This window comes from Pipistrellus kuhlii, unplaced genomic scaffold (genome assembly GCF_014108245.1).
Source record: "Pipistrellus kuhlii isolate mPipKuh1 unplaced genomic scaffold, mPipKuh1.p scaffold_m20_p_32, whole genome shotgun sequence".
Classification (NCBI taxonomy): Eukaryota; Metazoa; Chordata; class Mammalia; order Chiroptera; family Vespertilionidae; genus Pipistrellus; species Pipistrellus kuhlii.
The window spans coordinates 985,251-1,003,851 of record NW_023425532.1 but is presented as its reverse complement, the minus strand read 5'-3'; the positions used below and the strand labels follow the sequence as shown (position 1 = coordinate 1,003,851).

The 18,601-nt window shown below is 50.8% G+C and overlaps 1 protein-coding gene across 5 annotated transcripts; it reads left to right on the top strand.

The window, feature by feature from the left end:
• Positions 1–781: 781 nt before the first annotated feature.
• PPP1R3F (protein phosphatase 1 regulatory subunit 3F) lies at positions 782–17,772 on the top strand. 5 transcript variants are annotated; one of them, XM_045570365.1, is made up of 5 exons: positions 1,123–2,213; positions 12,993–13,048; positions 13,271–13,353; positions 16,008–16,276; positions 16,307–17,772. In XM_045570365.1, exons 1-5 carry the CDS (start codon positions 1,198–1,200, stop codon positions 17,292–17,294), a joined length of 2,412 nt encoding a protein of 803 aa, XP_045426321.1. In that variant the 5' UTR covers positions 1,123–1,197; the 3' UTR covers positions 17,295–17,772. The 5 variants fall into 5 exon arrangements, with proteins under 5 accessions (XP_036316410.1, XP_036316409.1, XP_045426321.1 ...); XM_036460517.2 differs by having other exon boundaries at positions 782–2,213; positions 13,274–13,353; positions 16,008–17,772; XM_036460516.2 differs by having other exon boundaries at positions 1,122–2,213; positions 16,008–17,772.
• The last annotated feature ends 829 nt before the right edge of the window (positions 17,773–18,601 follow it).

The window sequence follows — 18,601 nt, the reverse complement described above, 5'->3', positions numbered from 1 at the left end:
CTAGCCTTCCAAAAAAGTTGAATTTTTCATTTGGCCATTCATTCAGTAATGGTGCCACGTCCTGGAGAGTGTGGAGGATGGCAATCAGAGGCACCCTTGCCTAGTGGCACTGGAGCAAAGGCTTGGAGGTGGGCGGAAGAGATCCAGTAATTGCGACAGGAGGGTTCATTTTGCTTCGATTTCGCACCAGGGTGCAGTCTAGGTCTTGAGGGACTTTGGGGATTCACAGCTCGGGGGCATGGGGAGTCACGGAGGGTTAGGGGGCAGGTAAATCCATTCACAAGAGGCATTTTATGGTTCTGTTACTCGACCACCCCATAGCCCAGACCGCCTACGCACTGTCTTCTTCCCCCCCCCCCCCACTCCCGCTTCCTTATTGGCTCTTTATTCCCTCCTACACATCACCTATAACGTCAGGCTCTGCTCTTTCATATCTCGCTATGTCCCTTAGCACTACCCTTTGAGGGCTCCACTAGCTCTGGCTCCCCCATTGGCTGTCTGCCATGCCTCTTCCTTGCTCCAGCCTTCATCCCCATCCCCATTGGCTCTGTCCCTCCAGTCCCGCCTCCGAGGCACTCCCACACCTCTCGGGCTCCTCCAGGCCTCCGTAAGGACTAGTTCTGCTCTGGCCCCGCCCCTTGAAGGCTTCATGCAGGCTCAGACTCCCCGTTGGCTCGCTGCAGCCATTGACGTCACCCCGGCGCGTGGCTCCCATTGGCTGGTTGCTGTCTCTAGCCCCCAACCACCTACCTACGCAACCCCGGGATCTCCTACTTCTCAGCCTCTCCGCCCGCTGCCCGCGGCCCCATCACCTGTAGCCATTCCATCCACCCCGCCACCCCATGCCCATCCCGCTCGCGCCTCCCCACTAGCTGCCCTGCTTCTCTCCTCACCCCGGCCCCCGCGCCACCCCCATTCAGGTCTCCCCATTGATTCACCGACCGCCCTGCCTCTTCCACCGCCCACGCTCGGACGTCCCGATTGGCTGCGTGCGTCTCCTGCGCCCGAGTCGCCGTCTACGTCACCCGTGCGTGCGTGCCCATTGGCTGGCTGATCCACCTGTCTGCGTCTCCCGCCTACGGCCTCCGTGAGCTGGCCCCCTCCCCGCCCCCCGCGCGGGCCTTCCCATTGGCTGCCCGCCCCTCCGGCCCGGCCCCCGCCGGTCCCGCCGCCGGTGCCGTCGGTGCCGCCGCCGATATGGCGCGCACGGCCCCTGTGGAGCCCCCGGTGCGGCCTCCTGCGCCCCCGTCGCCGGCCGCGGGTGAGCCCCGCACCTCTGCCGAGGCGGCGGCGGCCCCGCGGAGGGTGCTGTTTGCCGACGAGGCCCTGGGGCTGCCGCTGGCGCAGCTGCGCTGCTACCGGCCGTGGGGCGGGCCCGGGGCGGGCAAGATGGCGGAGGTGGCCGGGCAAGATGGCGACGGCGGCGGCGGCGGCGGGGCTGACGAGGACGACGATGGCGAGGATGGGGATGAAGGGGAGGAGGAGGAGGAGGAAGAGGAGGCAGAGGAGGCTTGCCCGGAGCCCTCGCCGCTGTGCCCCGTGCCCGCCGGCGGGGGGTTTTACGTGGTGCCCACGTTCTCGCTGCCGCCCGCGCCGGGCCGTCTGGAGCGCTTGGGGCGCGTCATGGTGGAGCTGGAGGCGCTGCTGCCGCCTCCCGGGGCGGTGCCCGGGGGGACCGGGGTTTGGGTGCCTGGGGGGCGCCCGCCGGTGCTGCGCGGGCTGGTGCGCGTGCTGAACCGCTCCTTCGAGAAGGCGGTGCACGTGCGGGCCTCGCACGACGGCTGGGCCTCCTTCTGCGACCACCCCGCGCGCTACGTCCCGCGCAGCCCGCCGGTGGCCGTCACGGGAGGACCGGGAGCCGGAGACCCCCTCCTGGATCCAGGCCTCGGCCTGGGGTCCGGCCAGGTGTACGCCTCCTCGCCCGACGACGGTGGCCGCACCGACCGCTTCGCCTTCCAGCTGCCCTTTGCTGAGGGCGCGGGCGACGGGGCGCGCCTGGACTTCGTGGTGCGCTATGAGACCCCCGAGGGCATTTTCTGGGCCAACAACCACGGCCGCAACTACACGGTTCTGCTCCGGATCTCACCCGCTCCCTCACCCACTGACGCTGAAGGGCCGCCCCAGCAGCAGCTGGAGCCACAGCCCGAGCCCCAGGGTACCGCGGAGGCTGAGGCCAGGCAGCTGAAGAGCTGCATGAAGCCGGTGAGGCGCAGGTAATGTCTGCCAGCGCCGCCTCCGCCGACCAACGCAGGGCTGTGTGTCTAGGATGGAGGACAAGCGTCCTGATCCAGGCAGCCCCTCCGGCCCGCTGTCCAGGACAGGGAGGAGGGCACAGTCAGTCAGTTTAGCCAGAGAGGACTGGAGGCCAGGCAGGTGCTAGGCCCTGCATTCCCGGGGTTTCAGTCATTCATTGATTGAATCCTACTGGAAAGCCCTGAACGAGACAGACGTCTTTCCTGCCCTCGAGGATCATGCAGGCTCCTAGGGAAGAGAGACAGTTGGGGAAAAAAACAACCCAACAAATGAGCAGAGAAGAACATAGGGAGCTGTTGAGAAAGTAAAATTGAGTAAGGGGAGAAAGTTCTGGAGGGGATAGCTGGCTCAGCCAGGGTGTTCGGGGAAGAAGGCCTTTGAGGAGTTGAGCCCTGGATGATGATAAGTAGAATCACTTGGAGATGTGGAATAAGAGAGTTTGTAGAAAAGGAGACAAGGAGTTGTTGAATGAGGAGGTTAACTGAGTCCTGGATGATCAAGAGGGGCGGTTCTGCCCGCATATGGAAGCAAGGGTGTCTTAGGCAGAGAGAACAGCAAGTGCAAAGGTCCTGAGGTGGGCACGAGCTTGGTGGGAATGATGGGCAGTGTTAGAGTGGAGAAAATGCAGTGACATGGCAGTGTGGGAGGTGGGGGTGGGGGTGGGGAAGCTGATCCCTATTTGGCAGAGCAGGAAGCCAGAGTTCCAGAGCGAGGAATTGGTTAAGGAAGTGATGGCGCCTGGCTTTTCCATTTTGGCCATGACTAACCTTGAAGCCTGTGCACTCTCTCTCTCTACTGTTCTGCTCTGGATAGTCTGAGGTCTGCAGAGGTGAGTGGCCCACCCGTGCGCTCACAGGGAAGGAAGCATTGGCAGGATCAGAGGAGCCTGTATCTGAAGCTCTTGTCCTATGTGTTTGCCATAACACCTGCAGCTATCCAGGGCCTGGGAGAACCAGCTAACCCCAGGAGGCCCCGAGACCAGATTCTCCTAGGTTTTTGCTGTCAGCTTAGTTTTTCAAGGGTAGCAGATGGCCCTGATTCTTTCTGGGCTCACCTCCGGCTAGCATGGGGTAGGTAGATTGTCCCTGCATGGGGAATGCATTTCCCTGGTCGCGAGAGGACTGGGAATGGGAACGGGAAAGTGCTTTTTGGGCCTTGTATATGTTGGATCAGAAGCCTCTGGCTGCAGCAAGATGTTTGTGATCCTGGCAAGGCCTTAGGCCGTGAGTGGTTTCAGAATGGCCTAACTCAGTTGGTGGGCAGCCGTGCCTTGGGTACTTGAGCCAGCAGGCAGGCCCCCACTGACTGACCTGTGAGCCCCATAGTAACCTGAGGTTTAGTCTAAGGGGGCAGGCAACATGGCTTCCGGTACAGTGCTAAGAGCATGGATTCTGGCATCAGTGCCTAGGTTCAAATCCCAGATCTGCCATCTATATTGGCCTTGTAACCTTGGCCAACTACATTATGCCTCAGTGCCCTCATCTGTTAAACAGATCATTCTAATGCCTACCTCACAGGAGACAAGCAAAGGCCCTCAGCACCTGGCCTGGCTCCTAGCAGTGCCACACAGGTGTTAGCCAGTGTTAGTACTTAGGGAATCACCCAGATGGTTCTTTGGATTCTCTTCCCAATCTCTGCTCTGCCTTGTCACCAGCTGTGTGACCTTGCCTCAGTTTTCTCATCTGCTTAAGGGGAATGACAGTCACTTTGTGTGGTTGGATTGGACGCAGCAAACGGGCAAGGTAACTGAAGCATGATGGTAGCTGCAAAAGATAACCGTGGCTGGCATGTTCTGGTATCTGTGCTGAGAGCTTCGAGCCTGTTCTCTCCTGAGTCCTGTGCATGCATGCTGTGTGCTAGAGGTGCTGTGATGATGCCTATTTAACAGATGGGGAAAGAGGTAGCTAAGGGAGTAAGCTGCTTGCTCAAGTTCACCCTGTGAGTGACAGGACCAAGGAGGAGATGCTAGGGGAAATTTTTTATTATTTTTTAAAAGAATAGTTTATTGATTTTTAGAGAGAAAAGGAGAAGGCAGAAACATTGATGTAACATTGATTGGCTGCCTTCTGCATGTTCCCCTCCCCCACCTAGGGATTGAGCCTGCAACCCAGGCATGTGCCCAGACCAGGAATCTAACGGAACAACCTTTTGGTGCAGGGGTTATGCTCAACCAACTGAGCCAGCCACACTGGCCAGCGCATAGGAGCAGTTTTTTTTAATAGCTCCTTTTTGAAGATCTGATAATATTCAGGACAAATTCTGAATTTTGCTCCAGTATGTTATTTTGCTTTGCTCTTTTTTTCCCCCCCTTTATTGAGTGATAGCTACATAAAGTGGACTGATCTTAAGTACAGGGCTCAATGGAATTTTACATATCTATGCCCTTATGTAGCCATCATCCAGATCCAAGCTATTGAGCTATTTGTGTCCCAGAACCACCTTTTCCTAAGACGTCATTCCAGCCGGCTGTCTGTAAGACGCAACAGTTTGGCTAAATGGAGCTTGCTCATTTTAGAGTGTGAAAGAAAGGAACAGAGAAATCAGAAGCTTGCAGGGCCAGTGTGGGTGGAGAAGGTGTTTTTCTTTTTAAAATACATGGGTGGTTTTAAGGAGAAATTGCAGCAGCCCGTTCAGACAATTGTTTTGATATCTGGCCCCAGGTCTGTGGTTCCTAACATGACTTGTGATATTATTTTAAGTGGGCAGATGGCTTTTTGATAGCTCCTTTATCTTTTGATCTCAGCTCTTGCAAAGGGGAGGTTTTTGCTCACTGCAAGATCAGCGATAAGATTTTCTTTTTAGATTGGTGGTTTTCTTGGCGAGTACATTTCAACTTATTATTGTTTTAAAACCTGTGTGCTGCTGGGGCTTGGAGCGCTGTTGAAGAACAGCTGCCCCCTGAGACCAAGCCCTCTCAGAAATGATGGAGGATCTCAGACGGTAACCTTAGCCTGCTGGGTCCATGCTGTATAGGTCTTTCCATTCAGGCAGTGTTGGCTGTAGGCCCACTGTGCACTAGGTGCAGCCACATCTGGTGCAACCATCTGATGGTAGCCAAAGGGATACCACTTAGAAACTGAAAAGGCTAGATCAGGCTTTTGATAAACCGTAGGCTCAGAGCTGATCCATCAGCAAGCATTTATTGAAGGCCTACTATGTGCTGGGCACAGCGCTAGTTCCAAACAGGGAAAAAGACACAGACTGGCACCGAGATGTCAGAGAGCTGGTGGTGGGACTGGGCGGAAAAGGGCAGCTACAGAGGGCTTGTCACTTGAAACCTGGCAGAGGTCTGTGCACGTGGCTATTTGCACAATGTCATCTAATCCTTTCAACGTTCCTGGGGAGACAGGCTGTTTTTTCCCCTTTTCCCAGATGAGCAAACTCAGGTTCCCGGAGTCCAACGTCCCAGGGCTGGTGTGGAGAGAGCCCTCCTGGTCCACCTTGATTTAACACCCTTAAGAGCTATCCTATTCCTCTTTCAAACAAAGACCAAAAAGCCTAAGCGTGGCCTTCAGGCATCCCCTGCTCTCTCCCCCAGTCTGGCCTCCGTGGCCACTAGTCTCACCACATACCGTCCTCTGCCTTCTGAGCTATCACCATGGTTTTCCCAAGGCGCCTTGCCCCTTCGGGCCTCAGGGCCTCTGCCCATCCGGTTTCCATCACCAGGGATGTTGGTGCTGTGCCCCTTGCACTCTCCTCGTTTGGATACTTCAGTTCTAAGAGTGCTTCCTCCGGAAAGCCTGTTCGTTCCAACTTCTTCAGGCCCTGGTTTCTGCACAGCGCCCATCAGCCAAGCAGGGAAGCCCTGTTAGGGGAAATTGTATAGTGGAGCAGACGAGCATCATCACAAATTCAAGATCATCTACCCTGCCTGGCAGTGCTACTTTTCGGGTCCATTTTTGTCTCCTCCCTGATGTGATTCTTTCAAATTCTTTACCTTGCGACTTTACTTCCTGCTTCAAAAAACCAACAGAAGCCATAAGACGCGAACTCGCCATGCCTGCGCTCTGACTTCTCTCTTTTGTGTTGGAGGGGAGAGAAGGGGGCCCTATCTTCCCTCAAGCCAGTTCTTGCACTCATGCTCTGGGTTCCGTTTTCTTCCATAATCAGTTTCTCTCTCTCTCTCTCTCCCAGCAGCTTTTCACTGCTCTCCTCACCTGGTCCTCTGTCAGCTGTTACACATGCCAGTATCTCTACTGTCTTAATCTGTCCTTCGATCCCACCTCTGTCCACACTGCTGCTGGCCAGTACCCGAATCACGCTCCCCTTCATTGCTGACCCCCCTCTAAAGAGTTGCTTGCACTTGTTTTTCCACGTTCTTTGCCCCTCCTGCATCTATCAGATTCTGAAGGTGGGTTTTGGTTTTCTTGAAGTGGTTGAGCACTCCTACTTAAAACACTTCCTTCCCTTGCCTTGGATGCTTTTCCTCTTTAACTCCCTGGCGCTTCTCTTTGCCCTTGCCCTTTCTTTTAGCCTCATATGTTCAAACTTGGTGTCTCCACTTCCCCGATGTCCCAAAGATGCCGCCAACTCCCCTTGTTCGACATTGAGTCCGTTACTTCCTGCACAGTGCTCTGAGCAGTTTCTCACTCTTCTCCCCTCCCTTGCTTGTTTTCCTTCTAAACATCCTAAGCTCTCCCTGACCCGCGTTCTGGGCCAGGGTTCCCTAGTTCTAGCACATTCTTTCCTTTTCTGAAGGAAATGACCTCAGTTTGTGGTTAGACCTTCATTCGGGGATTATTGGGCGACCCTCTCCGCCCTGCTAGACTGTAAGCTCCATGAGGGGTAGGGACACGGTCTGCTTTTATTTACTTCTGTATTCCTGCAGGGCCTGCCACGTGCCTGGCACTTAACAGGTGCTCAATAAATGTTTGTTGAAAGAATGAGTGTGAGTATTTTTTTTTATGTCTTCACAGTAAATCGTAAGCTTCCTAGTCGGGGTTTGCTCACCATCGTGTCTCCAGGATCCGTCACTGGGCGGACGCACAGTAGGGCCTCAATTAATTTTCAGGCGCACCTGTAGCTGGAAGGATGGGAGCCCAATCTATATACTTACCAAGCTGGCAGCCTTAGGGGAAACCAGATCAGTCATAGTTGAAACAAGATGGGCCAGGGGTCATCTTAGTTGTTGGGAGGGTGAGAACTTGGTGCGAAAGTGGTCCTCTCTTCATCCACCGAAAACTGGTAGGAAGTCATAGCTAAGGCCACATGCCATGAAAGTGGCAGAATGGGGCAGCCCTGCTCTGGTGGCCCAGTTTTTAACTGCTGTAGCAGGTGCGGTGACATGTTTTACCAGCTGGGAAATGGTGGGCAAGTTGCTTTCCTTTTCAAAGTCTTTCCCTCAGTGGGAAAGCGGAGAGGATTACTAGTAAGCACTTGATAGACCATTTCCTCATCGCTCTTCACTCCAGCTCTCTGAGGTAGGTATTACTGTCATTCCCTCTTCACAGATGAAGAAACTGAGGCATAGAGAGGTTCAGTAACACAGCTGGTTGGTGGCAGACTGGGTTCATTCCAAATGACATGTCATGACCCTTTGTTGAATTATGAAATCAATTTACTGGATCCCAACAAACACTTAAAACTAGTATAGGAAATAATCAGTGCATCACAACATGCTAAAGGTAAGTAGTTTCTCAGTTATATGTATGTATGTATATTTACATAAGCATACAGTGTGCTGGACTATGATGTACAATGTGTTTCTTGGGGTCACAGCCAGATGAATGAAGTTGCCACTGTAAAAGAAGCTCATAGCACAAAAAACTGTCCACCCTGCTGGGTTGTCCCCCAGCCCAGGCTGACACTGACAGACTAGCGGGAAAGAGAGCCGTGTCCCACATCACTTGGTGGCTTTTGCCGTGGTGTTCAAACCCCGTGCTTTTCAGAAAGCAGATGGCCCAGGGTGACAGATTCCAAGTATAACAGGGCAGGTTTCTAAATTCTGAAGCCACCTGTGCCCCACCTCCCCCGCACCTCCTCCCCGATAGGCAGCCTTATCGTCAGGTTGAGCTGGGGTCTGCTGAGTTTCCCTTTTGGGTTTCAGCGCGTGACCCACTTTGGGCTGACCAAGTTCTCTGAAAACATGAGCGTTCTGGGCGGTGGCGATGCCAGTGATGTGACTGCTCTGAAAGTCTGCTTTGCTCTTTCCCATGGCGGCTGTCAGCCCTCGCTCGCTCGCTCACTCTGCCCGGAGATTCACTTTTTTTGTTCGGTCTTGGCTGGCGTGGGTTGGGGCTGATGGCACCTTTTTCTGAAATCTCACCCCCTGGCTTCTCTGGATGCCATCTGGAGTCAGCGGCCATTGACCCCTGATGGCGGGAAGGGTTTTCACACCCAGGAGACTGGCATGCAGGCTCCTTCTAGGCTATACTGTCTTGACTAGTTCTTGAGAGCAACCAAAGGATATGTGTCCAAGATGTCTGTAGGCCTGTGTTCCAGCCCACTATTGCCGGATGCCCTTGAGGAGGCCACCAAGTGGCATTTGTGGGGCTGGTGCCAAAAGAGCGGGCCTCCTCAAAAATTAGTAAGCTCGCTGGAAGTACAGTTTTCTTATTCTCTCCCCTCTCCATTTTTCTAGGAACCCTGTTCTCTGTTACTGGTTAGTGAGGCTCTGTGACTTCATTTCTCTTCCCAGCCGCCTTTTGATTCAAGTCATAGCTTGGCCTCAAATGTTTACTGGGAAAGACAGTTCTGGATATTCAGACTTTCCTTTTTTCGTTTTAAGTTCACGGTTTCAAACACTGTGAAAAATGGAGCCCTCTTTGGATGTTATCGGTGTGGTATGTAGTTAGTGAACGTAGAGACACGGTTCCTTGGGCATCAGTTGCCATGTTTGTAAAAAGGGAAGGGTGTTGCCTTGAGGGACACAGGTGAAGGTTTTCAAATGACTTGGTGGTGTCAGTGAAGAGGGCTGAGGTGGAGGAGGTGAACAGTAGATGTGTCCTTTGCTTTCATCTCTGGTTTTGGAGGTAGGGAGTGACCTGTATGCTTTTGCTGACTTCGTGGATCTTGGGGCTGGCTGAATTGTTTAACCTGAATTCTGCATGTTGCCCCCCTCACCCTCCTCAGTTATGGAAGAGATGCTCTAGGGGCTGACGGGCTTGTTTTGTATTTGCTTTTCCTCTCCTTTCTTCAACTGAACTGTGGGTTTATTTTCCTGCTGGTTGTCTGTGTCCTGAATTCCCCTTTGCTCCCCCCTCATCTCCCCCCCCCCCCCCGCTTCTGTCACATGCATCTAAGGACTGGAGCGCTTTTACAAGCCTGGTTTTGTGTATGTTAGCTCTGGGCCAGATGACGGGGGACAACTTGCCTAGATCCTGTCCCTTCCTGCCTGTCTGTGGGTCTCCCTGAAGAAGCTTGCTTTAGAAGATTCTAGGAAGATGACATTTTCTTTATTGAAGGACTGGCTACACCAGCAAAAGAAGTTACCAGAAGTCATGTCAGGCCACAGATCCAAAGACCTGGATTTTAGAGCCACTGATAGGACTAGTGCAGGAGCAAGCCCGTCTGCTCCCACGCCCCCTTTCTTATTCGTGATGGGCAGGAGTTGATGGCTGGGCTTTTGCCGTTACCCACTCCAGGCCCTGTTACAGTGGAACCTCAGTTCTCAAACTTAATTCGTTCCAGGAAGCTGTTCAAAAATGGAATCATTTTTTTCTCCATTAGAAATAATGTAAATTGAATTAATCCATTCCAGACCCCCAAAGGATTACCTGTTTTAACCTTTCTTTTTAAAAAAATTATATTTTGTTAGAGAATCCAAGATGGCGGCATAGGTAACACCTAACTGCAGGCTCACACAACAATTTCAATAAATATATTTTGTTAATTTTTTTACAGAGAGGAAGGGAGAGGGATAGAGAGTTAGACACATCAATGAGAGAGAAACATCAATAAGCTGCCTCCTGCACATCCCCCACTGAGTATGTGTCTGCCACCAAGGCACATGCCCCCGATCTGAATCAAACCTGGGACCCTTGAGTCCGCAAGCCGATGCTCTATCCACTGAGCCAAACCAGTCAGGGCCCTTTCTTATATACAGTACATGTTTAATGTACTGCTTGTTCTATAAACACTTTATTTTTTTATTTTTTATTTTTTTAAATATATTTTATTGATTTTACACAGAGAGGAATTGAGAGGGACAGAGAGTTAGAAACGTTGACCAGCCGCCTCTTGCACAACCCTCACCGGGGATGTGCCCGCAGCCAAGGTACATGCCCTTGACTGGAATCGAACCCGGGACCTTTCAGTCTGTAGGCCAACGCTCTATCCACTGAGCTAAACCGGTCCCGGCAACACTTTATTTTTTTTAAATATATTTTATTCCTTCCTTTAAAAATATATATATTTTATTGAATTTTTTTACAGAGAGGAAGGGAGAGGGATAGAAAATCAGAAACATCGATCAGCTGCCTCCTGCACACCCACCACCGGGGATTTGCTCGCAACCAAGGTACATATCCTTGACTGGAATCGAACCTGGAACCCTTGAGTCCGCAGGCCAATGCTCTATCCACTGAGCCAAACCGGTTTCGGTTTAAAATATATTTTATTGATTTTCACAGAAAGGAAGAGAGAGGGATACAGAATTAGAAACATCAATGAGAGAGAAACATCAACCAGCTGCCTCCTGCACACCTCCTACTGGGGATGTGCCTGCAACCAAGGCACATGCCCTTGACCAGGAATTGAACTTGAGACCTTTCAGTCCACAGGCTGACACTCTATCCACTGAGCCAAACTGATTAGGGTCTATAAACACTTAAAAAAAAAAAGGACATGAAATGTAAATGAAAATTTAACAAAGAGGAAATGAAAAACTAAAAAATGAAAATTTAATAAGCAGCAACAAAAGCAAGAAAAAAAACACACACAAAATTATTCACAGCACAGTTTCCTGAGATGTTAATAACATGAGGTTTAGCGGTAAACTGACTCATACTTAATGCATTCTCTCCTCTGTCGCCTGAGAGATGCATGGCTGATCATACAGGTATCAGCATGAAAGGCTTGTGGGGTTGAGAAGCGAATTGCTTGAGATGGGAGATGTCTGAGAACTGAGGTTTGACTGTATTCTCACCCAAGGACCTCTGGCAGGACACGTGAGCCCTAGCTCCTGGCGAAAGACGCATTCCTCCGGAGCTCCCAGCCTCTAGATCCATATATGTGGTTCCAGTTTCCCCCTAGGGTGCTAATAAAAAGCTTTTTTTGCAGCCACTTCTGTGTCTGATGGTTTCCTAGCCAATTGTCCCACGAAGGCAGGGAAGCTGGGAATGAATAAGTACTAGGTGAAAGGCAGGTTTTTAAAAAAGACTGAATGAAGGAAGAGGTAGGGATTGTGTCTATGGTTGCTGTCTCCCTTGATCTGCTCCTGGAAAGGATTGGAGATGGGGTTGGGGTAACACCCCGGTCTACCTCACCCACGCAGCAACAGTCAGCTGGTTGAGAGGTTTTGATCCTCACTGCTGACCTTGAGCCCTGCACTCAGCTTCCATTTCATCGGCTGTAAGATGATGATAATGCTGCCTATTTTGGAGGATTAAACGTACCTATCTCGTGGGTTGCTGTGAGGATTTAATTTATAGTATATGTGCCTAACACCATAGTAACTACCGTATTTGGGTCAGCTAGTGCTATTCTGTTTCGGTAAAGGTAATTGATTACGTGTTTTAAAAAAATTGCAATCATTTTCAGAAATGTCAACATCATCAAATTACCTCGAGGAAGCGAAAGGTCTGAGCAATTGCCTCAGCTCCTGTCAGATTTCGGTACATGTTTTAGCTAACGCTTCCCTCGCTCCTTAATCTGTAAGCACTTGATACTCCTATGAGGACAGTGATTTCCCCATCAAGACCAACAAACATCCACGGTTGATTCAGCCCCCGTTCTGTGCCAGGCCTGGCGCCTGCTTGATGTCCTCATTTCTCTTGACTGCCCTGTGCTTGGTGTGCACATCCTGGATCCCCTGTGCTGTGTTTGAAGGTGAGGGGGTAAGGCTCAGGGAGGTTAGGTGCCTCGCTAGGCTGTTATGGCAATGGGAGGAGGGTTGGCAGTGGGACCCACACCTCTACGACGCCAGATTACTTCCTGTTTTTGCTGACCCCTTTCCTGGTCACCAGCCACTTTCTCTCTTTTGCTGCTTCCGGTGCCCCTTAGTGCTCACCTGCTCTTTTTTTGGAAAAGAGAGGTTTCTGCATAGTGAGGAAGAGATCCTAAAGAAATGATCCAAGTTGCTCCTAAAGCTAGAGGCAACCGTTTCTGCTGAAGCCTGCTTTGTGAGTATGAAATGGGAGAAGCAACTAGCTGCTCTGTAGGACGGGAATGGGTACATGCCTTATGGCAAGCCCATATGATGAGAGTAGGAAGCAGCTATTTCAAATGCTCACAGAAGTATTGAATGGTGCTTCTTACTGTGAGATGGACAAAGCCAGTGCAAATTCTATCTGCAAAATTGAAACACTCTCATAGGATGTCTGGAATTAAACTTCCCAAAATGGTAATGATGTTGCCTCTGGCTAATGTGGCACTTTTTATTGCTTTATGCTTCCCCGTATTTTGTAAATGTTTCACGTCGGGCGTGTAGGGCTGTTGTCATCAGGGGATGGAAGGAGGCAGCAGAAGAGAGGACAGCAGCTGTCAGGTGAGGGTGGCTACCACAGAGGCTCAGTGGCTGGTGGATGGCAGAACTGGCTTCTCGGGGCTCAGATCCACGTGTTCTCTCCTCTGCCCCACAGGCCTGACGAGGAGGAGCTGAGGATGAAGAGCTCGGATGATGATACCCCTGCGGAGGGTAAGCAATTGGCAGGTGGTAGTAGGAGTTGTAGCTTATATCTGTCATTTTTTTCTTCCTCCCCCTTTCCTTTCTGTACAAATTAAGAGGCACCTCTACCTTAGACTGTCACAGAAAACTTCAGAGGCAGAACTGTCTATTAGCTAGGACAGATTTTCTTAACCAAACCAGGCCTGCTTGCAAGCCTGCCTCACCCCAGCGCTGGCCTTCTCTTCTCTCCAGCAGATGACCTTGATGTCCAGGAGTCAGTGGGTCCCCTGGTGGCTCCCACTCCGCTCCGTCCGTGGCCACAGATGACACATCAGGTAAGCAGGCCCTGGGAGCCTCTGGGAAGACAGCCCCCTGGGAGGCTGGGCGGTAGAGCAGACTTGCTCTGGGGCTACCCTAAGTTGGAGGGAGATCCCCCCAAATCATAACCTGATGGTGGAGGGGTAGAATGCAGTTTTTTGTTTTTTTTAAATCTCGGCCTACCTTAATGTCAGTCGGTAACTGAGCAAATGTTTATTGAATGCTTGGTCTGTGCAGAGCACTGTTAGGGAATATGGTAGTGACCAGCAATGATGCCCTCCTGGGGCTTACTTACATTTGAGTGGTGTGAGACATAACAGAATCATAGATAAACATATAGTGTTTTGGATGATGAAAGGGTGAGTGCTAAGGGGGGAAAAAGGGATAAGGAGAGAGAGGGAGGAAAGGAGGAAGGAAGGGAGGCGGGGAGAGAGAATGGGGCGGGTAGGGACAAGTTTGCAACTTTAAATTTTAGAGTGGCTAGGGAAGTGAGATTTGAGCAAAGATGTGAAGAAGGCGAGTGTGAGCCACATGGATAACTAGGGAAAGGACATCCCAGGCAAGTGCAAAGTCCTAGAGCAGGGCCATGACGAATGTGTGTGAGGAACAGCGAGGAACAGGGAATGAGGAGGGGCAGAGGGAGGTGAGGTTGGAGAGCTGATGGGAACAGATTGTATAGGGCCTCATGGGCCATGGAGAAGACTCTGACTTCTACTCTGCGTGACAAGGGAGCCACGGGAGGGTCACCAGCTGAGAAGGGCCATGACCTGACCTAGGATTTCACAGGCTCCCTCTGGCTGCTGTGAGGGGTGAGGCAGAAGCAGGGGGACTGTGAAGAGAAGGCAGTGGTCCAGGTGAGCGATGGCGGTGCTGACAGCAGGGTGGAGAAACTCAGGAGATGTATGTTCATGTGTGTGTTAACTTCTTATTATAAATTTTTTCAAGTATAAGAGAGACTAATATAATGAACCCACATATACTCATTACCCAGCTTCAACAAACTTCAACACATGTCCATTCCTACCTTTGTACACCCCCCCTTCCCTCCTCTCCTATTCTTTGTGGAATTATTTTGGGGGGAAATCTAGACATTATCCCATCCATAAGTACTTCAGTTTGTATCTCATAAAATTAATAACTCTTAAAAATACACAGTGCCATCATTACACTTCAGAAAATTAACAATTCCTTAGTGTCATTGAATATTTGGTTAATGTTCAAATTTCCTTAGCTCATACATTTTTAGGATCCAAAAAGGTCAACGCATTGCATTTGGTTGATGGATCCTTTTAGATTTTTAAATCTCCCTCACTTTTGCTACAATTTGTTCAAGAAACCTTGTTTGTCCTGTAGAACTTCTCCCAGTATGGATTTGGCTGATTGCATCCATGTGGAAATAGAGTTCTTACTCAATTTTGAGGTATATGCTCAACCACTGAGTGACACCGGTTGGGCTTTTACTCAATTGTTATTAATTTATTCTATGTAATTATTTGGATCTATTAAATTTAATCAATTTATTAAACTATTACTTTTAAAAATATATTTTTATTGATTTCAGAGAGGAAGGGAGAGAGAGATAGAAACATCAATGATAAGAGAGAGTCATTGATCAGGTGCCTCCTACACGCCCCCCACTGGGGATTGAGCCTACAACCCGGGCATGTGTCCTTGACTGGAATCAAACCCAGGACCCTTCAGTCCACAGGCCAACACTCTATCCACTGAGCCAAATCAGCTAGGGCTAAACTATTACTTTTATTAAACTAATTTATTAAACACAAATATATTATTATTAAAGTAATTTAAATAGAATCGATTCTGTTTAATTCTCTTATTTCCCCTTTGTTCATTGGCCGAAATTTTTTTTCTAACGAAAAACTTTCTCACATTAACTATCTGGCTACCTTGACAGTGTATAATCTTGAAGGTATATAGTTTGTATAAAAAAGCTGTATATATACTTGATTTTTCCCTTCTTATTTACCAATTTTCAGAAGAAATCAACTTCTTCAAAGGTGACCAAATAAAGGATTTTTGGTTTTGGTATATCATTATTAACCCATGAACTTTAAACATATTTGATGTTTCAATCCATTATCCTTATTTTTTTGATACTTACACTGAACTGCCGCTGGCCAGCGGAAGCTTTAGATTGGTGCCACAGTCCTTTTGACACATACGCTTCATTCTTTGAGCACTTCTTCACATTATGGGACTTTCCCTTCCCCAAACCTGGAAATAGCCATTTAGTTAAGGAGCCCTAATTCCTTTTAGTGGAGAATGCTATTTAGATCTGGGGACTAGGTATGCCCATTGCTATTAGATTGATCTTTGTTTCTAGGCCTTGTCAAAAGACAGAGCTAGGAAATAATTTTTTAAAGAAGAATTACAGAAATTCATGTGAATGTCCTGGATATGTTTTGCCGGCCAACCAGCAGTATTCACTTAAGCTCTGTGATCTGGAGGAAGCCTCCTTTACTTCATCTGCTTTTGTTATTTTCATATAGATGACATAGTCTGGAATTTAGAGAATGATCAAAGGCCCTTGAAGGAGTTTTTTATCTATTGTAGAAGTACCTATGGGCCTGGGTGTGGGCTGTTACCAGTTTTCACTGCTTGTCCCATCTCCTCCTCTACTTCATTTCCTTCCATTTCTCCCCCGCCCCAGGTTTCTGAAGTTGCAGTGACTGGCAGACTCACAGAGGAAGGTGACATTCCCAGCAACAGTGCACCTGTGGCTTTCACAGAGGTCCACCCGACGCCGGCCATCAGGATCCCCCCCTCCTCCTTTCTCTGTGGCCTGGGCGGCTCCCCCAGGGACCAGGCCTCAGGGCCTGATGCAAGCGATGGGGCAGCTGGGCCTCTCTTGGGACCTAGCCAGCAACAGGCTGCATGGGAAGTATCCAGCGAGAACGGAGGGGGCCGACAGGAGCCCATGGCAGGGGCTGTGATGGACGAGCCCCCCAGGGGTCTGGAGGCCATGAGTGGGTTGGAGGAGCTGCTCAGCGAGGACTCCATTGACCAGGAGCTGGAGCAGCTCTACCTGTCCCACCTGAGCCGCCTGCGGGCTGCCGTGGCTGCAAGTGGGGTGGGCAATGGCGGGGAGGGCTGCGCAGATGGGGGAGTGTCTCCTAGCCATCCCCTGGGTATATTCACGGACCGCGACCTGATCTTGAAGTGGCCTGGCCCGGAGCGGGCCCTGAACAGCGCCCTGGCGGAAGAGATCACGCTGCACTACGCCCGGCTGGGGCGCGGTGTGGAGCTCATCAAGGACACGGAGGACCCCGATGACGACGGGGAGGGCGACGAGGGGCCCTCCACGGTACCCTCCAGTCCAGAAGGGGGCACCCCCAAGGAATCGCCTCCAGAAATCCTCTCTGGGGCCCATTCTGTGGTAGCCACTATGGGAGATGTGTGGCTCCCGTGGGCAGGGGGCTTGGCATGTGACAACCCTGTGGTTCTGGGTCCAGAGGGGCAGTGCAATGGGGCACCAGAGAAGGGAGTGCGCAAGGACACTGACTCCTTGCACACGAATAGGGTGATCTCTGGGGTGCCTGGGTTCCCGGGAGGGACAGAAGCCCGGATGGAGTCCACCGAATGGGCAGACAGCTTAGTTTCTGTAGCTGGCAAGGAGCCGGCTGCTTCAGGCCCGCAAGGTCAAAATCTCACCCTCCTTGGCCTTTCAGGGGCTGGAATCTGTCCTCCCGGCCTGGCCCGGTGCCATGGGAGTTTCCAGGATGAAGAGGGTTCAGGCCTAAGCCCCGAGTCCCCAAAGAGGTCTCCCACCTTAGCAGCCCCTGCAGAATGTGTGTGTGTGTTGTCTCCCCAGCTCTGGGGGCCCTTGACCCAGACTCTGGGGGTCCTGGCTGGCCTGGTAGCGGTCCCCGTGGCTCTGAACAGTGGTATGTCCCTCCTGGTGCTTGCGCTGTGCCTCTCTCTGGTCTGGTTCTCGTAGGAGCTGCTTGTGGGCCCCGCAATAACAGTGTCCCCCTCTCTGGGGTCCGGGGAGGACCAGCCCCTACAGCATCCCCAGAGGGTTCAGGTGGGATGTGTGGCCTGTACAGTGAGTGGACCCTTTACTTCTGAGAATGCTTGACTGCAGAGAGGCCTCCCGTCCCTGAGCTCTCCAGTCAGCACAGGGCTCCTGTGGTGGCGGCAGTGGAGAGGGGCAGGGGACGGGTGGATAGAGGAAATGAGAACTTGCAGAATGGCAGTGGGCATGTCCTTTCCCCCTCCCACCCCCCTGAGCCTGTATTTATTTTTGTATAATTCTCTGGATGAGGGAGAGTGGTCGTGAGCTGGTCTTGGGGCACAATTACCCAGAGATATATTTATTAACAGCCAACCTGTGCACCTGCTGGAGCTTTATTTTTAATTTAATTTATATAGAGTACCTATTATTATATGCCACAATAGAGCTCTATGAGAAATGATGTGTCTTGCCGTGCAGTGTTCTCCTGTTTGGGAATGAGTGTGCAGGGTGATCATACGGGAGTGTCACCGTGGGGAGTGGAATGTGAGACATGGTCATGCCTGCTGCTGCTGCTTCTGCTTCAACATGGATCTGTGTTGTATCACCTTATTGTCCTAATACATGTGGTCTGGTGGTCTTTGGGGGACAGGTCCTTTGGTCATTTCCACGTTCCGTCAGGGAGAGAGGAAGAGTGGCAGTCACATGAGGGTTTCATGTCACACATGTGGTTGCTGTAGTGGATGTGCTGAGCTGTGGATGCGGGGATATTGGTTGTGAATCAGCCACAAGATTTTGAAGTTACTTAAAAAAACAGCCTTTGACACCAGCAGGGAGACCCGATGGTCCCCAAAGATTGGGAAGGCCTCAGAAAGGACAAAGGAGTTCATGTACTGTGAAAAATTCATACCAGAGTTGCTGTCCAGACATTGTATTTCTAACTCAAAACAGGAAATGCAGAAGCTTTGAAACAATGGCTAGCTATATTTACAACATGCGATTTAAAAACTGCAGAGCAAAATAAAACACCATATATTTATTTACTTTCCTTCACGGCAAAACTTTATACTAGCTTTTCTTTAGTTATTCTTCTCCGGGGCTCCAGGCTCTTCTGAAACTGCCCCAATCAGACACTTTGCACAAGTACTTCAGCAAAAGTGCTGTTCACTGGTTGTTACGTCAATGGTCCAGTTTCAGACCTCGTCTTACTTCACCTACTGGTAGTGTTTGACACAGTTGATGATCTCAACCCTGAAATCCTTTCTTCATTTGGTTTCCAGGACACCACACTC

Coding starts and splice junctions, on each gene's coding strand:
- PPP1R3F (XM_036460516.2), top strand. CDS start 1,198: ATGGCGCGCACGGCCCCTGTGGAGCCCCCGGTGCGGCCTCCTGCGCCC. Junction 2,214..12,992: donor ATGAAGCCGGTGAGGCGCAG/GTAATGTCTGCC, acceptor TCTGCCCCACAG/GCCTGACGAGGAGGAGCTGA. Junction 13,049..13,270: donor TGATGATACCCCTGCGGAGG/GTAAGCAATTGG, acceptor TCTTCTCTCCAG/CAGATGACCTTGATGTCCAG.